The sequence below is a fragment of the Pygoscelis adeliae genome, unplaced genomic scaffold, assembly GCF_000699105.1.
Source record: "Pygoscelis adeliae isolate BGI_AS28 unplaced genomic scaffold, ASM69910v1 Scaffold74, whole genome shotgun sequence".
Lineage (NCBI taxonomy): Eukaryota > Metazoa > Chordata > Aves > Sphenisciformes > Spheniscidae > Pygoscelis > Pygoscelis adeliae.
Genome location: NW_008824665.1, coordinates 773690 through 792958, shown reverse-complemented (window position 1 = coordinate 792958; position 19269 = coordinate 773690). Strand labels below are relative to the sequence as shown.

Genomic DNA, 19269 nt, shown 5'->3' with positions numbered 1-19269 from the left:
TCGATAAGTTGGCAGCTGGCAGGTCGGTGGTGCTGGAGGAGCTTTCCTCCTCACAGCTTCTGCTGCAAAGGGCGGGTAGAAATCGCCGGATGATTGTCAAAGACATGATATCTGGGGCCAGGGGCTTGTCCCCTCTCCCGGACAGCCATGGTTTAGATTTTCACCTTGCATCCCCAGAATTTCCCTAAGGGCACCCAGATGTGGAAGTTTCCCATGCAATGATGCTGTCAGATGGGGGCTGGGGCTTGGCTTCCCGTTGCAAAACAAAGAGTGTTTTTGTTGAGGCAGGGGGCATTCCCTAATATACAGTAATTTAAATCAAAATCATATATTGTACGGTACATACCTCTAATATACTATAGATTTTATAATTGACTCAAATTTCTCACTAGGAAAAAGTCAATTCCTGCATGGCAGGGCAGCCAAAGGAAAAAATGCTTTAGTCTGCTCAGCAAACAGGGACCTGTTTTTAATCCAAAGGCCCTCTGTTAGTTCTTACCTATTTAATGTAAAAGCAGGATTTACTACACATACAACTTAATCCCCTTTTTATATTTGCATAGAGATCCCAGAGCATGTGTATGAACAGTTTTTGAGATAAGAGAGGGAAGGCCTCGGGAGTCAAAGTCATTATTTTTGCATGAAGTATTTAATGCTAAACATAAATATTGAGAGGACTGAATTCCCATGCACTTGCAGACTTCACTCTTGTGGTCCTGAGGATTTTTGCTTTACATCCAATTATTAAGAGCACGATTGTAAGTGAATGAAAAAAAATTACAGGAAGCCTTTATAGCAAAGACACTTAGCAGGCTTCATTTTCCAGTTAAAAGGAGAGACAGGTTATAGACAAAACAGAAGCAAAGGTGGTATCCTTCTCATCTCCCCCAAAAGAGCGTGGCTGAGGAGTGGATGTGCCAGGCAGCAGAAACCCAGCCCTAGGAAAGGACTTTCTCCAGTGATGACCTCGAAGGGGATTGAAGCTGGAGTTCCTGTGGTGCACATTCATCAACCCCACTCATTGTAATTCGCATGATTTACGTTCTCACAATCATGATTAGGTGGTGAGAAAAATGATCTACACACGGGTTGACTTCAGAAAGTGACATTCTTTGTCCAAATCCAATCAAGCCCCACGGCAGGCAGTCCTTTTGATTTAGCATTAATTTTAATACGTGTGGCTCTGAAAATAACCCTCCTGGCTTTGGAAACCTCAGAGATGAAAAGACTATCGGGTAAGTGCTGGGCAGAAGATTATCTCCGAGAGCTGTCATTCCTTCCTCCAGAGGCAGTTTTGCTGGAGTGAGGAACAGGATGCTGCACTGGCGTGAAATTCATTTAAAAAATGTAGTCAAAGGCAACTCGGTGGGGAAATTTACTTCTCCAGATGTAAAAGCAGGTCCAGAGGAACTCCACCAGAATGGCTCATGGGGTTAGTGTAGGCTCAACAGTGCAATGCAGTGAAGAGCAGACTTTTGCCTTACTGGGGGCGATGTAATTGGATTAATTTTTGCTCTCTTGCTTCTAATGGCTGTAATAAGACTGGCAAAATGCGTCTACCTTTGGATGTAAAATCCCTGACTCACTTGATGTTGTTGTGACTACAATGAGCCAAGATTTTATACTGAAGCCTCCTGCTGCTGCTACTCAAAGCTTTCCAAGATAGTCAAATAGCCTGGTTCTTGCCTGCTGACAACTGGGCTCTTCACTGCAAATCAAAGAACAGAAACAGGCAAACTGCACGGGTATCGGTCTGATTCTCACTCCTAAACTGGGGTAAAACAGGAGGGTAGAAACCCGGGCAGCATCTCTCCAGCGTGTCTTTCTACATTGCCTTGCTATACCAAACTTCAAAAGCAAATCTTGACCAGCACTAATGAGCAAGAACTGTGGCCAGGCATTCAGGCAAACGCCTCATAGGTATGGGGAGGAGGAAATCAGAAGAAATGTGTTACTTAACTACTGCAGGCTGAAAGAAGGAGTTTGAACCCAAAACTTGAGTCAGGTTCAATCAGACAGACAAATGAACAAGAGTGTTTTTATTAGTGTGCTACATACTGAAATTAAGGAACTGTTCTCTCCTAATAACTTTTTTGAAACCTTTAACCAGTCACACTATGCCGGTGACAGCTCTTTCCTATGCTCTTGAGTGGTTCTCCTGCCCTACAATTTTTCTGCTATGAACAGAAAGCTGTAGTGCTGATTGCAAAGGACAGATACCTAATTATAGGGCTTGTTATTAGTAGAGTCTGGGAAATAAAAAGTCTGCAGTTCATATAGTGTAGAGAATGACGAAGTATCTCAAATCACTAATGTGACTTAAAATGGGGTCTATTGGAATTTGCACATTCCCCCCCCCCTCAAATCCATGGGAAAGCCTATTTGCAGCAAGATTTGGAAGGCTTTGCAGTTCTTTTCCTTGACTTTTGCCAAAACTAAACTTTGAATATTTTCCTGACGTCTTTATCTCCTAAGTCTGTCAGTCAGGCTCACAATGCCCTTCATGCAAACCTATCGGGGTGTTCTATAATCCAGTGTTTAGCAGACGTCTTGAAGGAAGACAATGTTTGACAACACCTCAAAGGCTTGAGATCCTGCTGCACTCAGGCACATCCGGCAAGTTTCTGGGACACATTGTCCCTTTGCTACCCTTGGTTGCATGCTTGTGGCTGATCACGGCATCGCAGGCTCATTGTCCTCATGTGTGGCAAACGGGGAACGACCCTTGGGAAGGCACGGGAGCAGGGCTGTTTCCATTTGGCACACACCTCTGTCCCTGCTAACAGTCTGCTTTATAGTTTCATTCAAACCAGATATATTGTTTAGACTAAAATGGGGGGGGAGAGAAAAGAAAGCATCCAACATTAAAGATGTGAAGTGAGGGGAAACAGGCACTTCTTTCTATGTTGGTGAAGGTTTCGTAAAGATAACAAGCCATTAAGCTTTATGACCATGGTCTCAGGGTAGTACTGGTTTGGTTTTTTATGCTGCAGTTGCCTGCACAAGTTTCGGTATGCTTTTGACCTCTCTCCTCCCCTCCTGCATTTTTCTCCCCCCTGCCCATTTCTGTGAGATACTCAGTCCTTTGAATAAATTACACCTATTGATTTCTCATGGGCTCGTTGTCAAGTCCAGCACCTGCCTCTTAAGGACAGTCCATCAGTCTGAGATAACCTCATTTGGTGATGGCGTAAAGCACATCTGGGCTTGCCTCTTCTCTGTGGATGTTCCTAGAAATCTTCTGTGCTGATACTCACTCAGTTAATGAGTGCTGTGCCTTTACGGCCTGAAATACCCGTCTCCAGAGTCCCTGTTATGTGACACATGGTATGCATGGAGATAAAACTGTGGATTTCTCTGCAATTTTATTCTGGGCAAAAATATAGAGGAAAGGGTCATTTATAATTCCAGACTGTTCAATTTTCACAAGAGAAAATATAGATCCTCCAACCCATCTTCCTTCTCACACCCTCTTTCGGGACCATTATATCTTGGGCTAGTTCTAAACTTTGGCCGAACCCCAGAAGAGACACAGCTCATAATCAGCAAATGATGACTTGACAGACATGGAGGTATCAAATGCAAAAGGAAAATAATGAAGAAAAAGAAGAAGAAAGAAGAACGGTACATTCTTGGAATTGCATGAAAGGAATTAGATTTTAACATAATGTGCAAAGGAGTAACAGAGTAACTTAGGTTAGAAGGATGTTGCAGCTGAACCCACCTAAATATTAGAAATCTTAGTCCTTTTAAGTTTTGTGGGAAACCCAGGGCAGTCTCCCAGAAGAGGAATAATGTGATCTTGAGGTTGCTAATGAGCTGGTGGCTGTGGGATTCTGAAGCAGCTGCAAATGATATAAAGAGTTTACCAGGGAAATCAAAGATGGGAAGAAAGCAGTAAGTAGAGGGAGAGTGACAAAATTATGTTTCAAGGATTCTGGTTCTCCTTGACATAACATGTCAAAAGCTGGAAATGTCCAGGCATGGGCTGCAAACAGCTTTGACAATCTGATTGATGTGGGCATTAACCGAAGTTAGGACATAAAATATATGATCCTGCAAGTGCCTATTTTTCCCCATGAAAATGATTACCACGAGCACTTTACGCAGTGACATGTATGTGAACTTGTACCTGTGGTTTCTCAGACACACTACAAAAAGATGTCAGTATAATGAAGCGCCACTATCTCTATCATTTATTTTATATGTATACGCAAGTGACAAGGCATTTAAAACAAGTATTTTTTTAAATAAACTTCATAGCCAGACCACATTTTACTTCAACTCTTGTTACTATATGCACCTTCTTTTACTTAGGAAGTTCTTCAGTGATTCTGTAATGTGGAAAAAAAAAAGTTGTGTGATGTTACTTCTCAGGTACTGGTGTTTTATATGCATAATTTGGAGGAAATGCTGCTTCATATTTCTGTGTCTGTACTTCCAGTGCTATGTATTTTTCCTCCCTAAGAACACAGGTATCCCACAGAAGGATACAATTTCACTCGATATTAACATTCCCCTATATCTCAGAAGCAGTTTCTTTAGCAGGCCTCCCAGGGGATCTGCAGCTCAGCCCCAGCTATCACCCAGGTATTGCCTGTGTTTTGGTGGCAGTTGTGTATCAGAAATGGCATGTTTGAACAATGGGGAAAGCAATTTCTGGTCTCATTTGCTCAAACATGTTTATTTCATGCAAATTTTTGTCTTTAAACAGTACTGCCTGGGGGTTCCTCAAAAGGGGAAATGTGAGGGTTGTATGTAGGTGTAAATGGAGACGGTTGGACACGGTTTCTAAGGGCTCAGCGTTTGGTGGGGTGAAGCTGGTGCAAAGAGAAGGAAATGGATGTAGTGGCAGGTAACAGAACTGATAGGTCTGTAAGGGTTGCTAATAATCCCTCTGGCCAGAGGAGCTGGAGTCTAGCTGTCTAGTCATCTGTCTGCTTTTCTCTTCTGAGGCAGAGTTTCATGAAGTAGATGCTCATAGTGTGGTCTTTTACTCCCTATATAACAAGGAAGCACATTCTGGGAAGAAAATCACAGAGCAAAAGTAAATATGACAAAACAAAGACAAATAATTTGGCAGAGGTATCATTATTTGTAAGAGAGCATCCGCTGTCATGAGAAAGAACGTAACTTTCTGTCTCCCAGGGGTGAGAAGGAAATTTGACCTCTGTAAAGATCCAGAATCCAGATGTCAAATAAAAAGAACTCTTTTTTAATTTTTTTTAATTGTCTTTATTTTTAGCAAGTTTTATGATTGTTGAAGGCTTGGGGTTAGCAAGGCTGAACCTAGTCAATGAGACTGTAGAGTACAGCAGATAACGGTATCTTTGATCAATGAGGCAAAGCAGATAAAGATGCACTGCAAAAAATTGGCCCAAGAGCCACAGAAATATCTTTTTTCTGTCATTCATCAGTTCTTGGGATAAGACTTGTAGAAATTAATCAACATTGGGGTGGAAGGTGAGGGAGATACGGGCTGATGACATGTACTTTGTCTGTAAGTTCATGACAGGCTTTGGTTCAGTCATTTCAGATGAGGCTTCCCAGGTCACTGGAATGCCCCTTTCTGCCTCAAAAAGGCAGTGTCGGGATGCTGTCTTCTTATTAGTGTCAGGTAGAAATCTTCACTAGAAATAGGAGGACAGTCTCCAGGTACCTTGTTAGATACAGAATATGTGATGGCAGCAAATAATACAAAGCATTTCATGGCTCAGGAAAGACTTTGCTGCTTCATAAAAAAGGGTTTGCACAGATCTGTAGCCAGGGCAACTGTTTTTTTCTATGCAGTTCAAACTTGTGAATAAACATGCAAGCAGGCACACGTTTAGAGGAGCAGTTGTGCAGCTTTCCACAAGCTACAGACTAATGACAACTTGGCTTTAGACAGGAACTATTGACCCGTTATTGTCTTTCTATTATAAGTAAGGAAACCAGCATCCTTGGTGTTTGTCCATTCAGCAGTGAGCACCATGATACTTGGTCCGTGATAACCTGCAATGCACTGACAAGTATAAACAGTAAATCATATTCCTGATAATCTGTCTATGCAGAAAGCGACTTTGGTAAGATAGAAAGAGTAGCCTCAGCACAATGTGTAACCTCAGTGTTTGTATTATGCAAAACGGTGTTTCATTTAAAGGGCTGACTGCCACATACTGTATGTTTATCTTCTGCAGAAAGTCCAGGTGGCTTATGGTTTCTACCACAATGCTCAGGTTAAATACCATGTGAAATGTTTTAAAGGGCATTGCATATTTCTGCCACATCATCCCTGCTTACAGTTGGAAAGAGATGAGCTGTCTTTTCCCCAAGCAGAAGAGGTTTAGCTTTGCTTCTTGCACAGCCATCACTGCTCAGACCAGGAGTGATGCCTGGTGGTGTCTGAGATGCCTGGCAGCTCAGCCACATAACGACTTATGTTGCAGGAGACACCTTGCAGAAGAGACAGTATCCATTACACTGCAAATCAGAGACCCAAAGCTTATGTATACATGAGTGAGCCCGCTGGACAGTACACGTGTTATGGTGTTCTGCACCCCAGGGCCACCATATCAGAAACCTTGCACAAGGGGTGGTTGCCATCGCTTCAGTGCACTGGAGAAGGGCTGATGTAAAAAGGCCACTGGAGGGGAACCAAGGACACATGCAAGCTAGTAGCACACAGCTAACGTGCAGCTGCATGGTCACAGAGCCTTACACTTGGCCCCAGAAGAAGGGTCACCTCCCAAACTCTTCCCATCAGTTGTGGCAGCAATCTGACTGCAGTTCACGTTTAGGAATGCAGGACAAGGTTACAGCTGTGTTTGAGGAGTGTCTCTCCCCATCTCATCACACACCTCGCCCCACATAAGCCTTTTTCTCAGACTTTGCTTACTGAATTGTTGACACTACAGTAATGTGAACATCTTCACCTAGCTGAGATCTGTGCTTTTCTTCCTTCTAGATGGTTAAGAGTGAAAGCACTACACCAAGTAAGGAACAACAACAGTAATAAAAAGTAGTGTAATATTTTTTAAAGCCCAATAACTCTGTACTTGCTCCTGCTGAGATACACCTCACTATGAAGCTTATGCCACTGATGGGACTGTTCATTTGAGCGAGGCAAAGCAGCAGGGACATTATAATTAATAATGCTTAGCAGGAAACAAGTTATTGTGCTTGGGGCAAGAAGAGCGAAAACTGTTCTCTATTATTTTTTGAAGAGTTAATTGGTAGCAGGCAAAGATTTGCTGCGTTGAGCCAGCAGGTGCTGCTTTATGACTACATTAATGTTAATGATATCCTCCGGACACGTATGAAGACAGTTTAACCTATTTCTTTCTCATTGCATTTCTCTGGGTGGATGTGTGTTCTGGTTCCAGTTATTTTTCGAGTGCCACCACAGAGCACTTGGACAGACAGTGAACCCAAATTTGCACAGATGTTTGCAGGCAGTTTTATAAGACCAGGTAACTTTTGTAACCTCCAGTCACCCCAGGACAGACTTTGCAGATTAAAAGTTGAGGGAAATGGGTAAAAGGGGCTGTTTCTCTGGCACAAAATCATTCCTAGGGGTTGCATAGCATTTCTATAATTGCCTGTTTAACTGTTCCTGGGTGTGCTTAACAATAGTACCTGGGATCTATCTGTTTACTCTCTTCTTTTATTGCTGAAACCTCTCTTCTTCTGGCATACCATTAAAGAAGTACTCTGGCAGCAATTTAAATCCTGAGATGAACAGGTATTAAAATTGTGTTCCTCTAAGCAAAGCGTGCCATGGCCCATCAACACATGATACATGCTAGAAAAGGTAAACCAGTGGCTCCACAGAGCTTGGAATGGTCTCATTTCAGCACTGCTCCACATTTGAAGTTTTGTTATGAGCCTATATTCCTTTTTTTTTCCTGTGCTTTTTGCATATCTAGTTTGACAAACCTATGCTGTCCAGCAATAGGCTTCAGACACCCTTCAAGCTATTTATATTTTTAATAAGATACTTGTTTTGCACAAGCCCATCAGCTCCAGTCAAAGCCTGGGTGCAACTGTAGCAGACAAAAATGCTGTGGAAGGACAGTCGTTGGGGCTGGGCGTGGAGCTCTTTGCAAAACTCAGGTGACAAAGCTACGTTAGAGAAACCCACGGGGTAGAGAGTGTTTCCAAAAGCCAAACCTGATTTTTAATAAGATTACCAGATGGGTCCTGTGCCCCGTTAGAAGTCTGCACCCACAGATCTAATAATAACAAAATGGGAGAACAAATCTTGCATGCCTGTAAAGACTGAGAGAATCATATGCAGGAGTGTTTGCCCATTAGAGCATGGGTGCAACTCCAAGTAAGCTATTTCGTAATTTCTTGAAGGATGAAAATTGGGTATTGGTGTATGCAATTTTAGGGAGATGGGCCAAAAGTATGAGGCAGCAAGGGGTGGTACATGGAGTTAAGAGCAGAAGTTGGTTAATGAGGCAAGAAGGGAAAAGGCTGAAATCATAGGAAGTAGAGTGAGAACCTACATACTCATCCTTTTTGGAAATGGCATCTCTAGGATGCAACACTGTTCTGTGAGCTATAGGAATAGGACAAAGAAATCAGAGGCAGCAGTGACTGGGGAAGACAAAGAAGAAGAGGTACAGAGTAGCTGATGGAGCTGGGCTGTGGTGAAGAGCTACTAGGAAACCCACAGATCCAAACCTAGTGTTTTGGGGTCTCCAGGTTCCTTGGTAGTCAGCACATACCTGTGAGACAGCTATCTCCTTGAGGCACATGTCTTCCTATAGCATGGCTTTATGTATAAAATAATAATTTATTATTGCTATAGCAAATACACCCTGTTTAATTCAAATTGTGGAGATGTTACCAGTCCTGCTGGTGACATGTGTAGAGATCAATGTGGTTGCTATATAATAAAATCAAAATATAATCAAATTTTCTTGGTTCATCTCTTTAAAAGTATTAGAAAATGCACATGCATAAACACATGTCAGTTGAACATTAAGGCTGTAAAATCAAACAGTCAAGAGACAGGAAATACCTGAGCTTGCCAGTATTTCTAAATGAGAGACATCTTTCTTCCCTGGTAGGTTTCCACCATGCTCTGCCATTTAATCATCTGGGTTAGCATCTGATTGGATTTTTCACATTGCTTTCATGATTCTTCATGTAGCATTGTTTATAGTATACCATCTAGTAAATCCTAATGGGATACTAATTTTTTAAGATCTTAACATCTTCTTCTTTACAGCTTTTAAAATGAAATGAAATGGTTAGATTTCAGTTAAACAAATCCTTATTAAAGCAGGAGCTAGTCTGATAATGACTTAAATTGGTGCTACGTGGCCATCACATGTTATTTTATAAGCATTCCATTACAATTAAGACGTGGCTAATAGACAATTAATATACAGGATTACACACTTAGCTAATTAGATGATTTTTTTTTTGTTAGATTAAAATGTACAGGACACCATAAATCACTATTAGAGATTGTTTAATAAGCCTGAACCCTCAATTTTCTCCCTGTCAATCAGGAATGGAGCTGCCGACTTTTTCTCTCACCCAGCAAGACTTCTTGTCACGTGGAGGAACTGCTGCATTCAAAATGAGATGAAACACCCTCAACTCCCAAACATCGCACCCATTCACGGGACATCGCAGCTTGAGTCTGTGCTCTCATGGTCTGCTCTGCTCATCAAGACTCTCAGCTCCTGCCCTTGCACATGAAATGGGACGTTCCTTAGTGTTCCCCCATCCCCACACCCTTTGCAGTCTCTTGCTTGATGCCTGTGAGGGACAGGGATTTTGCACATGGCTTTTTGTAACCCTTGGGAAGATGATGCTTATTTTTAACGCGAGTCTTTCAGTTCTGCCAAGCTGACCCAATTTAGGTGTCCCAGGCCATGCAGCAGTTGTTGGCTCAGCAGCACTTTCCTTTGCAGGGTACACGTGCGAGCCAAGCCAAGATGGAGCACTCTGCTAGGGTGTGAGGCCCTGCTTTAATCACCTAATCGAGGTTAACCTCTGCAGACTCCTCTGCAGTTAGTGCAGGGAGAGACAGCTATATCTTTAGGAGGTGGCACGCCGTGTCCATCAACGCTGCAGGCCAGGGAGGATTCACCTCCAAACTGTAGATACCTACTTTGAGGTGTCTACATGTGCCTACAGGACAGTGAAGCGTTTAAGCTCTCCTGCAGTCATCAAAGACCTAATCAGTGCAGTAATGAGGGCTGGAGCATCACTTGACTGATGAGCCACCAAAGGCTCAAGTCTGGTGCCTATTGCTGTTTGGGGTTTGTGGGTATCAGAGATCAGGGCCAGCAGGTTTGGCACAGCTTGGTGGCAGGCCTGCCTTTGGGAGTGGCCCCTGGAGTCCATGCGGGATACCCCACAGTCACACATGGCATGCTGAGGTGGCCATACCCATTGATTTGTCCCAGTGGAGGGGAAGGCCAAAGAGCTCCTTTGGGTGCAGTGTCAGCTCTGCCCCTCCATTCCTCTTGGTCAGCGTGCCTCTGCCCTCACAACAAAAACAAGTGCACCTATGATTATTGCTGCTAGTACTTACTCAACAATGAACAACTAATGGGCTTTTTCAGCAGCACAGACTGCTCTGTGAGTTTGGTCAAACAGAAGTAGGAGAGTGATATGGTAATCAGGCTGTGAGTATTTTGTTGGCAAGGCTCACAAGCAGTGTATCACAGAGACACAACACAAAGGAATAGCGTTGACAGGCAATGGCTTAGAGTTGACCAAAAGACTGCACATGGTTTTGATATGTTTTTTAAAATATCAATAGCTGAAGTAGAATGAAAACAAGGTGGGAATGAGATCTAAGGTGGAACAACACAAAGCGTGACATCTCTGTAAGATGTCACTTACTAGCAAAAGTCAAATGTTTTGCTTCAGCTTGTAAACATTGTGTGTATTACCAAGCCACTCTCCATCACTTATCAGCAGTCCTGGTCAATGGCGGAGGTCCTGGACAACTGGAGGCTTGCCAATGTGATGCCCGTCTACAAGAAGGGCCAGAAGGAGGATCCAGGGAACTACAGGCCTGTCAGCCTGACCTCGGTGCCGGGGAAGATTATGGAGCGGATCATCTTGAGGGCGCTCACAAGGCATGAGCGGGACAACCAGGGCATCAGGCCCAGCCAGCACGGGTTCATGAAAGGCAGGTCCTGCTTGACCAACCTGATCTCCTTCTATGACCAGGTGACCCGCCTAGTGGACGAGGGAAAGGCTGTGGATGTGGTCTACCTGGACTTCAGTAAGGCCTTTGACACCGTCTCCCACAGCATTCTCCTAGAGAAGCTGGCGGCTCACGGCTTAGACAGGTGTACTCTGCGCTGGGTCAAACACTGGCTGGATGGCTGGGCCCAGAGAGTTGTGGTGAATGGAGTTCAATCCAGTTGGTGGCCAGTCACAGGTGGTGTTCCCCAGGGCTCAGTTTTGGGGCCAGTTCTGTTTAATATCTTTATCAATGATCGAGTGCACCCTCAGTAAGTTTGCAGACGACACCAAGTTGGGCGCCAGTGTTGATCTGCTTGAGGGTAGGAAGGCTCTGCAGAGGGACCTGGCCAGGCTGGATCGATGGGGCCAGGCCAACTGTATGAGATTCAACAAGGCCAAGTGCCGGGTCCTGCACTTGGGCCACAACAACCCCATGCAGCGCTACAGGCTTGGGGAAGAGTGGCTGGAAAGCTGCCTGGCAGAAAAGGACCTGGGGGTGTTGGTCGACAGCCGGCTGAACATGAGCCGGCAGTGTGCCCAGGCGGCCAAGAAGGCCAATGGCATCTGGCCTGTATCAGAAATAGTGTGGCCAGCAGGAGCAGGGAAGTGATCGTGCCCCTGTACTCGGCACTGGTGAGGCTGCACCTTGAATACTGTGTTCAGTTTTGGGCCCCTCACTTCAAGAAGGACGTTGAGGTGTTGGAACGTGTCCAGAGAAGGGCAACGAGGCTGGTGAGGGGTCTGGAGAACAAGTCTTATGAGGAGCGGCTGAGGGAGCTGGGGTTGTTTAGCCTGGAGAAAAGGAGGCTGAGGGGAGACCTCATCGCTCTCTACAACTACCTGACAGGAGGTTGTAGTGAGGTGGGTGTTGGTCTCTTCTCCCAAGTAACTGGCGAAAGGACGAGAGGAAATGGCCTCAAGTTGCGCCAGGGGAGGTTTAGATTGGACATGAGGAAAAATTTCTTTACTGAAAGAGTGGTTAAACATTGGAAGAGGCTGGCCAGGGAAGGGGGTGAGTCACCATCCCTGGAGGGATTTAAAAGACGTGTAGATGTGGTGCTTAGGGACATGGTTTCGTGGTGGACTTGGCAGTGTTAGTTTTACAGTTGGACTTGATGATCTTAGAGGTCTCTTCCAACCTTAATGATTCTATGATTCTATGATTCTATGATTCTATGAATTGTGGGGATAAATAAGAGTGGTGTGTAGGGCTTCTTTACCATAGTGCTCTTCATGTTCAAAGCACTTTACAAGTAAGAATTAATTACTTTTGACAGCTTGCATCAGAAAGTCAGTATCCCAAACTCACTGAGAACCCGAGGAAAATTGGGGGTATGGAAACAGATGACTTACCCAATGTCTAAAATGAAATTAGTACCAGAGACAAGGTATAGAAGTAGATATTTCCACCTCTCGTTCCAGCTCTCAGCTGAGCTAACCATCCTGGCTGCTGTCAACATGAGCATGCAGAGTTTGGTGTTTTGCACAGCATTGCACGCGTGAGGGTTACACCGAGGCACACTGGCAGCAGCACTGTGATGCTGTCCCTGGAAGGACAATTAGTCCGAATAGATGGTGACTTAGGTGTGTCCCTCAAGCCATCTGTCTGAAAAAAACCTGCTCTGGAGGTTTTCATTACTGATTTTCATACTGTTGACCAAGTGCACTCATCTCTTCCTGGGCAGAATATAATGCTGAGATATCACCATCTCTCCCTCCAGACACTTCACTGCCTCAAAAACTGAGAAAACATAATTTTTACTCCCTTTCCAGTTATTGAGGTCAGGAGATGATTCAAGATCACTCAAATATGCAAGAATCTTTTTAGTGACTTGGTGGGATTTGCATCCAGGCTTAATGCCCTGGAGAACAGTGGATGAGTGTGCGGTGAGACCAGCCTGAGCTGACACAAACAGTGGCTGGCATTTCAGAAGCACAAATGTGTTCGGAGTGGTAAAAAGTGGCAGTGGATGCCTTTGGTTTTATCAAATAGATTATTATTATTATTATTACACTATTATTATCCAAAAGATTTGGGAATATAACACAATTATAAAAAGAGAAAGACAGAAGATGCTCCAAATTAAAAGAAACATTCTGCATTTACTAACCCCCACCAGATTATTTTGATTGCAGGCAATTTAACAGGTCTTCTAAAAGCAAAAGAAGGAAAGGGCTGAACTTTACTGTAGGTACATGCCACCATTCCCAGTGGGAAGGAGGCTGGGATGGGATCTCCAGGGTCCTTTCTGCAAGATCTTCATGGCAGCAGTTAAGATCTTGCTCTCCCCCCCAATTCCAACCCATCACTGGATGGTGACCTCTTGCAGCCCAGCATGGAGCTCAGTTTCCAAACTGGAGAGTATTATGTGAGTATGTGTGGGATCATCCACTCTCTCCCACTGGATCCTTTCCAGAACCAGATAATCTCTGAGAAGAAGGACAGCAAGGTCAGCTGAACAGCCTGGTGTAAGGTGTGCAGGTAGGATGTGGAATATGGCTTTGGTTCCAATCAATATTTAATTCTTTGTATAGTGAAACAGCTTCACCTGGAGAAATTGAGTAGTCTGAAGCTGTGGACAAAGCACTCAGCTGGGAAGTTAGTTCAAACCCTTCTCACAAAGCAGGGGTTACTTGTCTCTTGGCAGGGAGGGGAACACACTCAGCATTATTTCTGCCTTTGTAATCTTGTGAATGACACCTCAGTCCTTTTGAGAGTCCAGCTCAGAAATCAGTGTAGCTGCTATAAAAAATTCTGCAGTGAGCTGTGCGAGTGCAGCATTTCCAATTCTGATGTACGCGTACACACATCCGATGATATTCACTAAATCTGATCCAAATATATTGGTATTTGAAGTCATAATTTTCAGCAAATAAATGACTTGCCAGAAGAACGTTATCCAACTTTAAGCAAAATATCGCGTAAGAAAAGGTGAAGGTACACTGCTAATTTAGTTCTCAATGGCTCTGGATTAAGCAGGCTTTGTCTGCTGATCAGTCCTATGCTGCGCTTGTTTCTGTTAACTCAGTTTCCAGTTGGCTCTTAGACCTTAAAATGTTCATCAAAGGTCTGTTTCAGCGGTCCACAGCCTCAGTCCTTCAGAAGTTCAGGTCGGCCATTTCAGTCACCTCTCCTGAAAACTGGCTGCACCTGGGTAGCACCCTTAAATTCCCATCTGATGGCAGGCCAAGCACAAGCACCCCATGATAAGGTCTTTTCCTTTCTCTTTTGAGGACATTCTCCTGCTTTCCTGTGCAGGATCCTGGAGCTCGAATAAAGGAGAATGCTCCCTGGGGAGTTGCCATAGTAACCTGTGATGTTTTTTGTTGTCTAAGATTAAATATAAGCAAGGGAGAAATTACAGAGAAGAATTTTATACCTGAGTTTATCATCTTTGTATAACACCAAAGCTGAACTATACCTCCAACTTCCTAAAGCAGTAACAGTCACCTTGAGGCTGGTGTCAAGTTGGTAATTTTCATGGGAAAAGAAATTAACTGCTGTATTTATTATTCAAGAACCCTGATTAGAAAAAAAGATTTCCACATCTGAAAGATGTAGCAAATAAGAAAGAGAATGAGATCATTAGAAATGTAAAGACATGGAAGTGGGAATAGCTGCTACAAATAATATCTAAACTTGCAATGCATGAATGCCCTGCATATTCTATTTTCTTAATAGGGTTCAGTGATAGCCTGCTCTTAAACTTATAGTAAAAGAAAAACTCCAAACCCGTGTTGTCCTTGGAAAATAACTTCAGGTATTATAGTGCATACAAAGAAGTGATTTTTGAACGTATCAATATCAGTTCAGCAACAAATATAATTTGAAGATTCGGAATAAAAACAAAATCTGTTTTAAGAGGGTGTGATGGAGAAAGAATCTACCCAAACTGCTCTCAGTTATGAGCATCAAAGGCAGATCAGGAAGTCTGGGATCAGGAAAGGGCATGAGAGCTGAGCTACCAGAAGGATCATTTCCATGAGAAATAACCCAAAAGCGCAACGCTGGGAAAAGTCAAAGACAATCCTTGGAGGCCAGCAGGGAAGGAGCACAGAAGTGGGTTGTGCGAGAAGGGTGCGCAGGAGCTCCCAGCCCCTGGGCAGGGGGGGGAGGGAGCTGGCTCTGGGGCGAGGTTCCCCCCCAGCGCTCGCATCACAATCGGTCCCCTCTGTCCCCCGTGGCGCACCCCCACTGCCCCTGGACACCCCGGCAGCAGCAGGACCTCAGACTGGGCTGCTTGGCAGGGGTGCAGGGAGAGGGAAGACCACCGGTCCCGGCGAACAGGTGAGCACATGCCAGGGAGTAATTTAGCGGTGCTGAGTTACCCAGCCCGGCTCGATTTCATGCGGCTTCCCCCCGGCCGGCTGTCCTGCCTGCCTACCCCAGCTGCCCAGCATTTCCCGGGATTATTTAGTTCAGAGATGGGGGGAAAACAATTCGGGAGGTGGGAGAACTTGAAGCATCTCTCTGAAGCCTGGATCGATGTCTCCCCTGCAGTGCAAAAGAGCTGACAGAGCCGCTGTCAAGTTTAATTGTCCCCAAGATAATGTCCTTCAGTGCCATATATATTATACATTTCTGTTTATCCTGAAAACATGCCGTCTAAACACTTTAAATATGAGTGACTTTAACAACTCTAGCTGCTTGCCCGTGATACACAGCAGCAGGTGGGTCTGGACTTGTGATGCTGGATGTTTTCTGCTTCTCCTCTGGATATTTAGGGGTCTGTTCTCCCTGTGGCTTATCTACCTCCCCATCTTGGGGCTGTTGGTGGAAACAACGGGACTGGGCACCCCAAGGTAATGGGACGGGTTGGAAAGGCCGCGTGGGAGAGGGTGCAAGGGAGGGAGCGATATACGGCTCTGAACATGGCAGAAGTGGAAACAAAAACCTCCAAAACTGGGAGTTTTGGGAGAAATCTCTTTTAGCAGAGGAACGATATTATGAAAACACAAATCTGATGTGAGATAAATCGGCTGTTGATGTGGAAGACAACCCTGAAAGTCAGACGGAGACCCTACTGCAATAAAATCAAGTGTTACTGCAAACAGATCTATATTGCAATTGCCCTCTCCTGCATTAAGGGATTTGGGATTTTAAATGCAACCAACAATTCTCTGAGCTTTTGGACAAGCTTGCGAAGGGGGTGAAGGAAGCATCTATGGATGTTGGCTCTCAGAAGTAACCTGGAGGAGCCCAGAGACGCAGTGCTGTGTGGTGGAGATGGCAGGGAAAGGGGGGAGCGGCAGGTTTTGGAAAGGAGAGGGCAAAAATAGGACAGGGGTGCACAATGTGATGGCAGAGCTGGAGGGTACGAGGAGCTTGTGTGTGGTTGTCACCCCGTGCCTAACTCTCGGGGCAGAGACACGGGGGCATAATTCACGAAGGTAAAACTCTCCTCAGCAACGGAAAGGCAGAACTGGGTTTCACAAGGGACAGGAGGGCAGCTGGGGGACCTCACGGGGGCAGAGGGGTAGACCTGGGTGAAATTTGACAGCCAACCTCTTTTTTTTTTTTTTAAACTAGAAAACGGCACATCTGTGCTCTTTGAAACACTGCGCAGAAACCCTAAGAATTCCAACAATCTGATTATAAAAAACAGTTCAACCTTAGTTCAAATGACTTCATCTTGAAAATCATGCAAATTTAATTTTGGTAAACACTGCAGAAAGTAAGATTTTCTTTGGCACAAACCACATTTTTCAGTGGGTTTTTTTCATGCAAGAAGACTGAAATCCTTCATTTGCCCAGGTTTACTTATGACTAGAAGGTAATTTAAACTGCAACATTTTGGGTAGAGTGAAGGAGGGAAGATTGTTGAGCAGGTAAGTCTGAGATTTCTGTGACTGAAATGAGAAGCATTGGAGGTACAGCATAGCAGTATGGATTTTAAAGAGATGGGTTTTCTGGTGATGTGAAAAAGAGGCAGACGGACTGTAAGAAAGAGATGAGCAATCACTATTGCAAGGCTAGAAAGCAAGAAAAATAATGGAGCTATCAAAGGATATAAAGAAAAGAGTGACTGGGGAGAAATGAGAAGGAAAGAGGGAGAATTACTTATGGGTTGTGACAGTTTTTGGACCATGGTGATGAGAACTTGTCAGAAAAACAGGCAAAGAGCAACAGACCTCTCCTGGTCCCAATGTCCCAGGGCTGTGGTTTGGAGTTTTAATGATTTGTGCATATTGTATCATTCGGTGCTCTTCCTGTTTACAGTTCTATGGATTTTAAGATCAAAAAGCACAACTGCCACCACATTTTTGTGGCGTCCTGTTAACAAACGCTACTGAGCATCAACAAAAAAAAGCTGCTCTTGAGGCCAGTTTTTCACTGTGATCCTTTAAAAATGTTTTCTTTTGAAAAGTTGGTTTCAGCCCCATAAAAATTTTTAATTCATTTGCCTGTCACTCAGTTGGGAATGGGCCATTCTGAGGTGCAAAATACTCTTGCATATTACCCCCTTACATGTCTGTAAAAATGAGGTAGAGAGACAAAAGGCGGATCCAGGTTTTTATACCAACACTTGTGGTGCTGCCATAGAGCTGCTTTATCTACCAATGCCAATTTTCTCAGCGTCTATAAACTATGTTTCTGGTGTATTCCTTACCTTCCAGAGTCAAAGGGGCAACACAGTTGACTGAGGGAACTGACTTTTTTGCTTGTTCCTCTTGTCCAATGGACTTTAATTCTGACCTTGAATTTTGGCACTAATTCTGTGCATTTGTGTTCCCTGTTCTTTCAGTCCTGATCAAGCTTCTCCAGCCCCGCTGTGTCACCTACTCCTTGCTAGTGGACAGTGGTGTCTTGCAGAAGTCCTGGAAGAAGTCTTTCCCCACAGTCCTCCTAAAGAAAGGCCATGTCTGCTTCTGATCTGACGAACCACAGCATGCAATGTACAGAGCGTGAGATGGACTATATCGCCCCACAGATGAAACTGAGGGACGAGATGTTTGTCGTTATTGATGGCAAATGTGTGAATGAGATCTACTGCCAGCCACCCTTTGCTTTCCACCAGAAACTCTTTAGCAAGAAGGCACAGAATGAGTGGAGCATCTGGGAGGAGAACAGAGCACTCTGGGAGGAAAACCAAGTCCTCCGAATTGAGAACAGGATGCTCTGGGAAGAAAACAAAGCTCTACAATGTCTCCAGTCACAGAACAAAGCTGTCCAGGTTATTTACACTGATGCTGTTCAGCGAAGACTCCAGAAGGAAAATAAGCCATTCCCATTCTTCCAGGAGAGGAACATAGGCTTTAAGGTCAGCCCAGGCAACAAAGCTCTCCAGGAGGTCCAGGAAAAGAATAGAGTCTTAGAGGATTTCCAGCAGGAGAATAAAACAGTTCCCATCATCTGGAAAGACCAAAAAACCGTTACAGTCCATGAAGAGAGCAAAGATGGCAGCTCAGATCTTCAGAAGGACACTGATGCCATCACAGCTGGGGAAGAAGGTAAGCCTGGCCCAGCCCCCCAGCAGGAACATGAAGCTAAAAAGAAGAGCACCACTCCAACCCAGGATAAGATCAAGTCTGCCCCAAGCACACAGGGCGAGTATGAAATCCTCCGGGCTCTTCAGGACTTATATGAACTCCTTCACATCTTCCTGAAAGCGAACCATTTCCTTGGGGAGAAACAGGGCTGTAACATTCTCTACAATGTGAACAGATCCTTCCAAGAAGATTACAATAAATTGAAGCTGCAGCTGAATGCTGTGAAAAACACCGTGTCAGACATTACGGCTCAAATGGAAATGTTGGAAAATGAGCTCATTGCCATCACTTCCCCAATGTATGAAGAAGCAGGACAGAAGCTGGCAACTGAGCATCAGCTTGGAGAGATGTAAAGCTTGGTGCTAAGACCTGCTAGTTCAATTTCTTAGAAAGCTTCTCTCCTTGTTTCAGGGAACCTAATAAAAACGCAGTAGAGCCTGAAGACATCTGGGGAATTTTGTGTTATTCTGAAGCTTTCTTACATTACTTAGATATATTTCACCTTCTGATTATACACTGTAGGTGACTGTCATGAATTTGCTTAGTGTCAAGAAAACATGTTTTTCAGCATTT

At 44.3% G+C, this 19269-nt stretch overlaps 1 protein-coding gene across 1 annotated transcript; it reads left to right on the top strand.

Moving 5' to 3' along the window:
- Positions 1-18065: 18065 nt before the first annotated feature.
- On the top strand, positions 18066-19049 carry SPERT (spermatid associated). The gene has a single exon (XM_009322826.1). It carries the CDS (start codon positions 18066-18068, stop codon positions 19047-19049), a length of 984 nt encoding a protein of 327 aa, XP_009321101.1.
- The last annotated feature ends 220 nt before the right edge of the window (positions 19050-19269 follow it).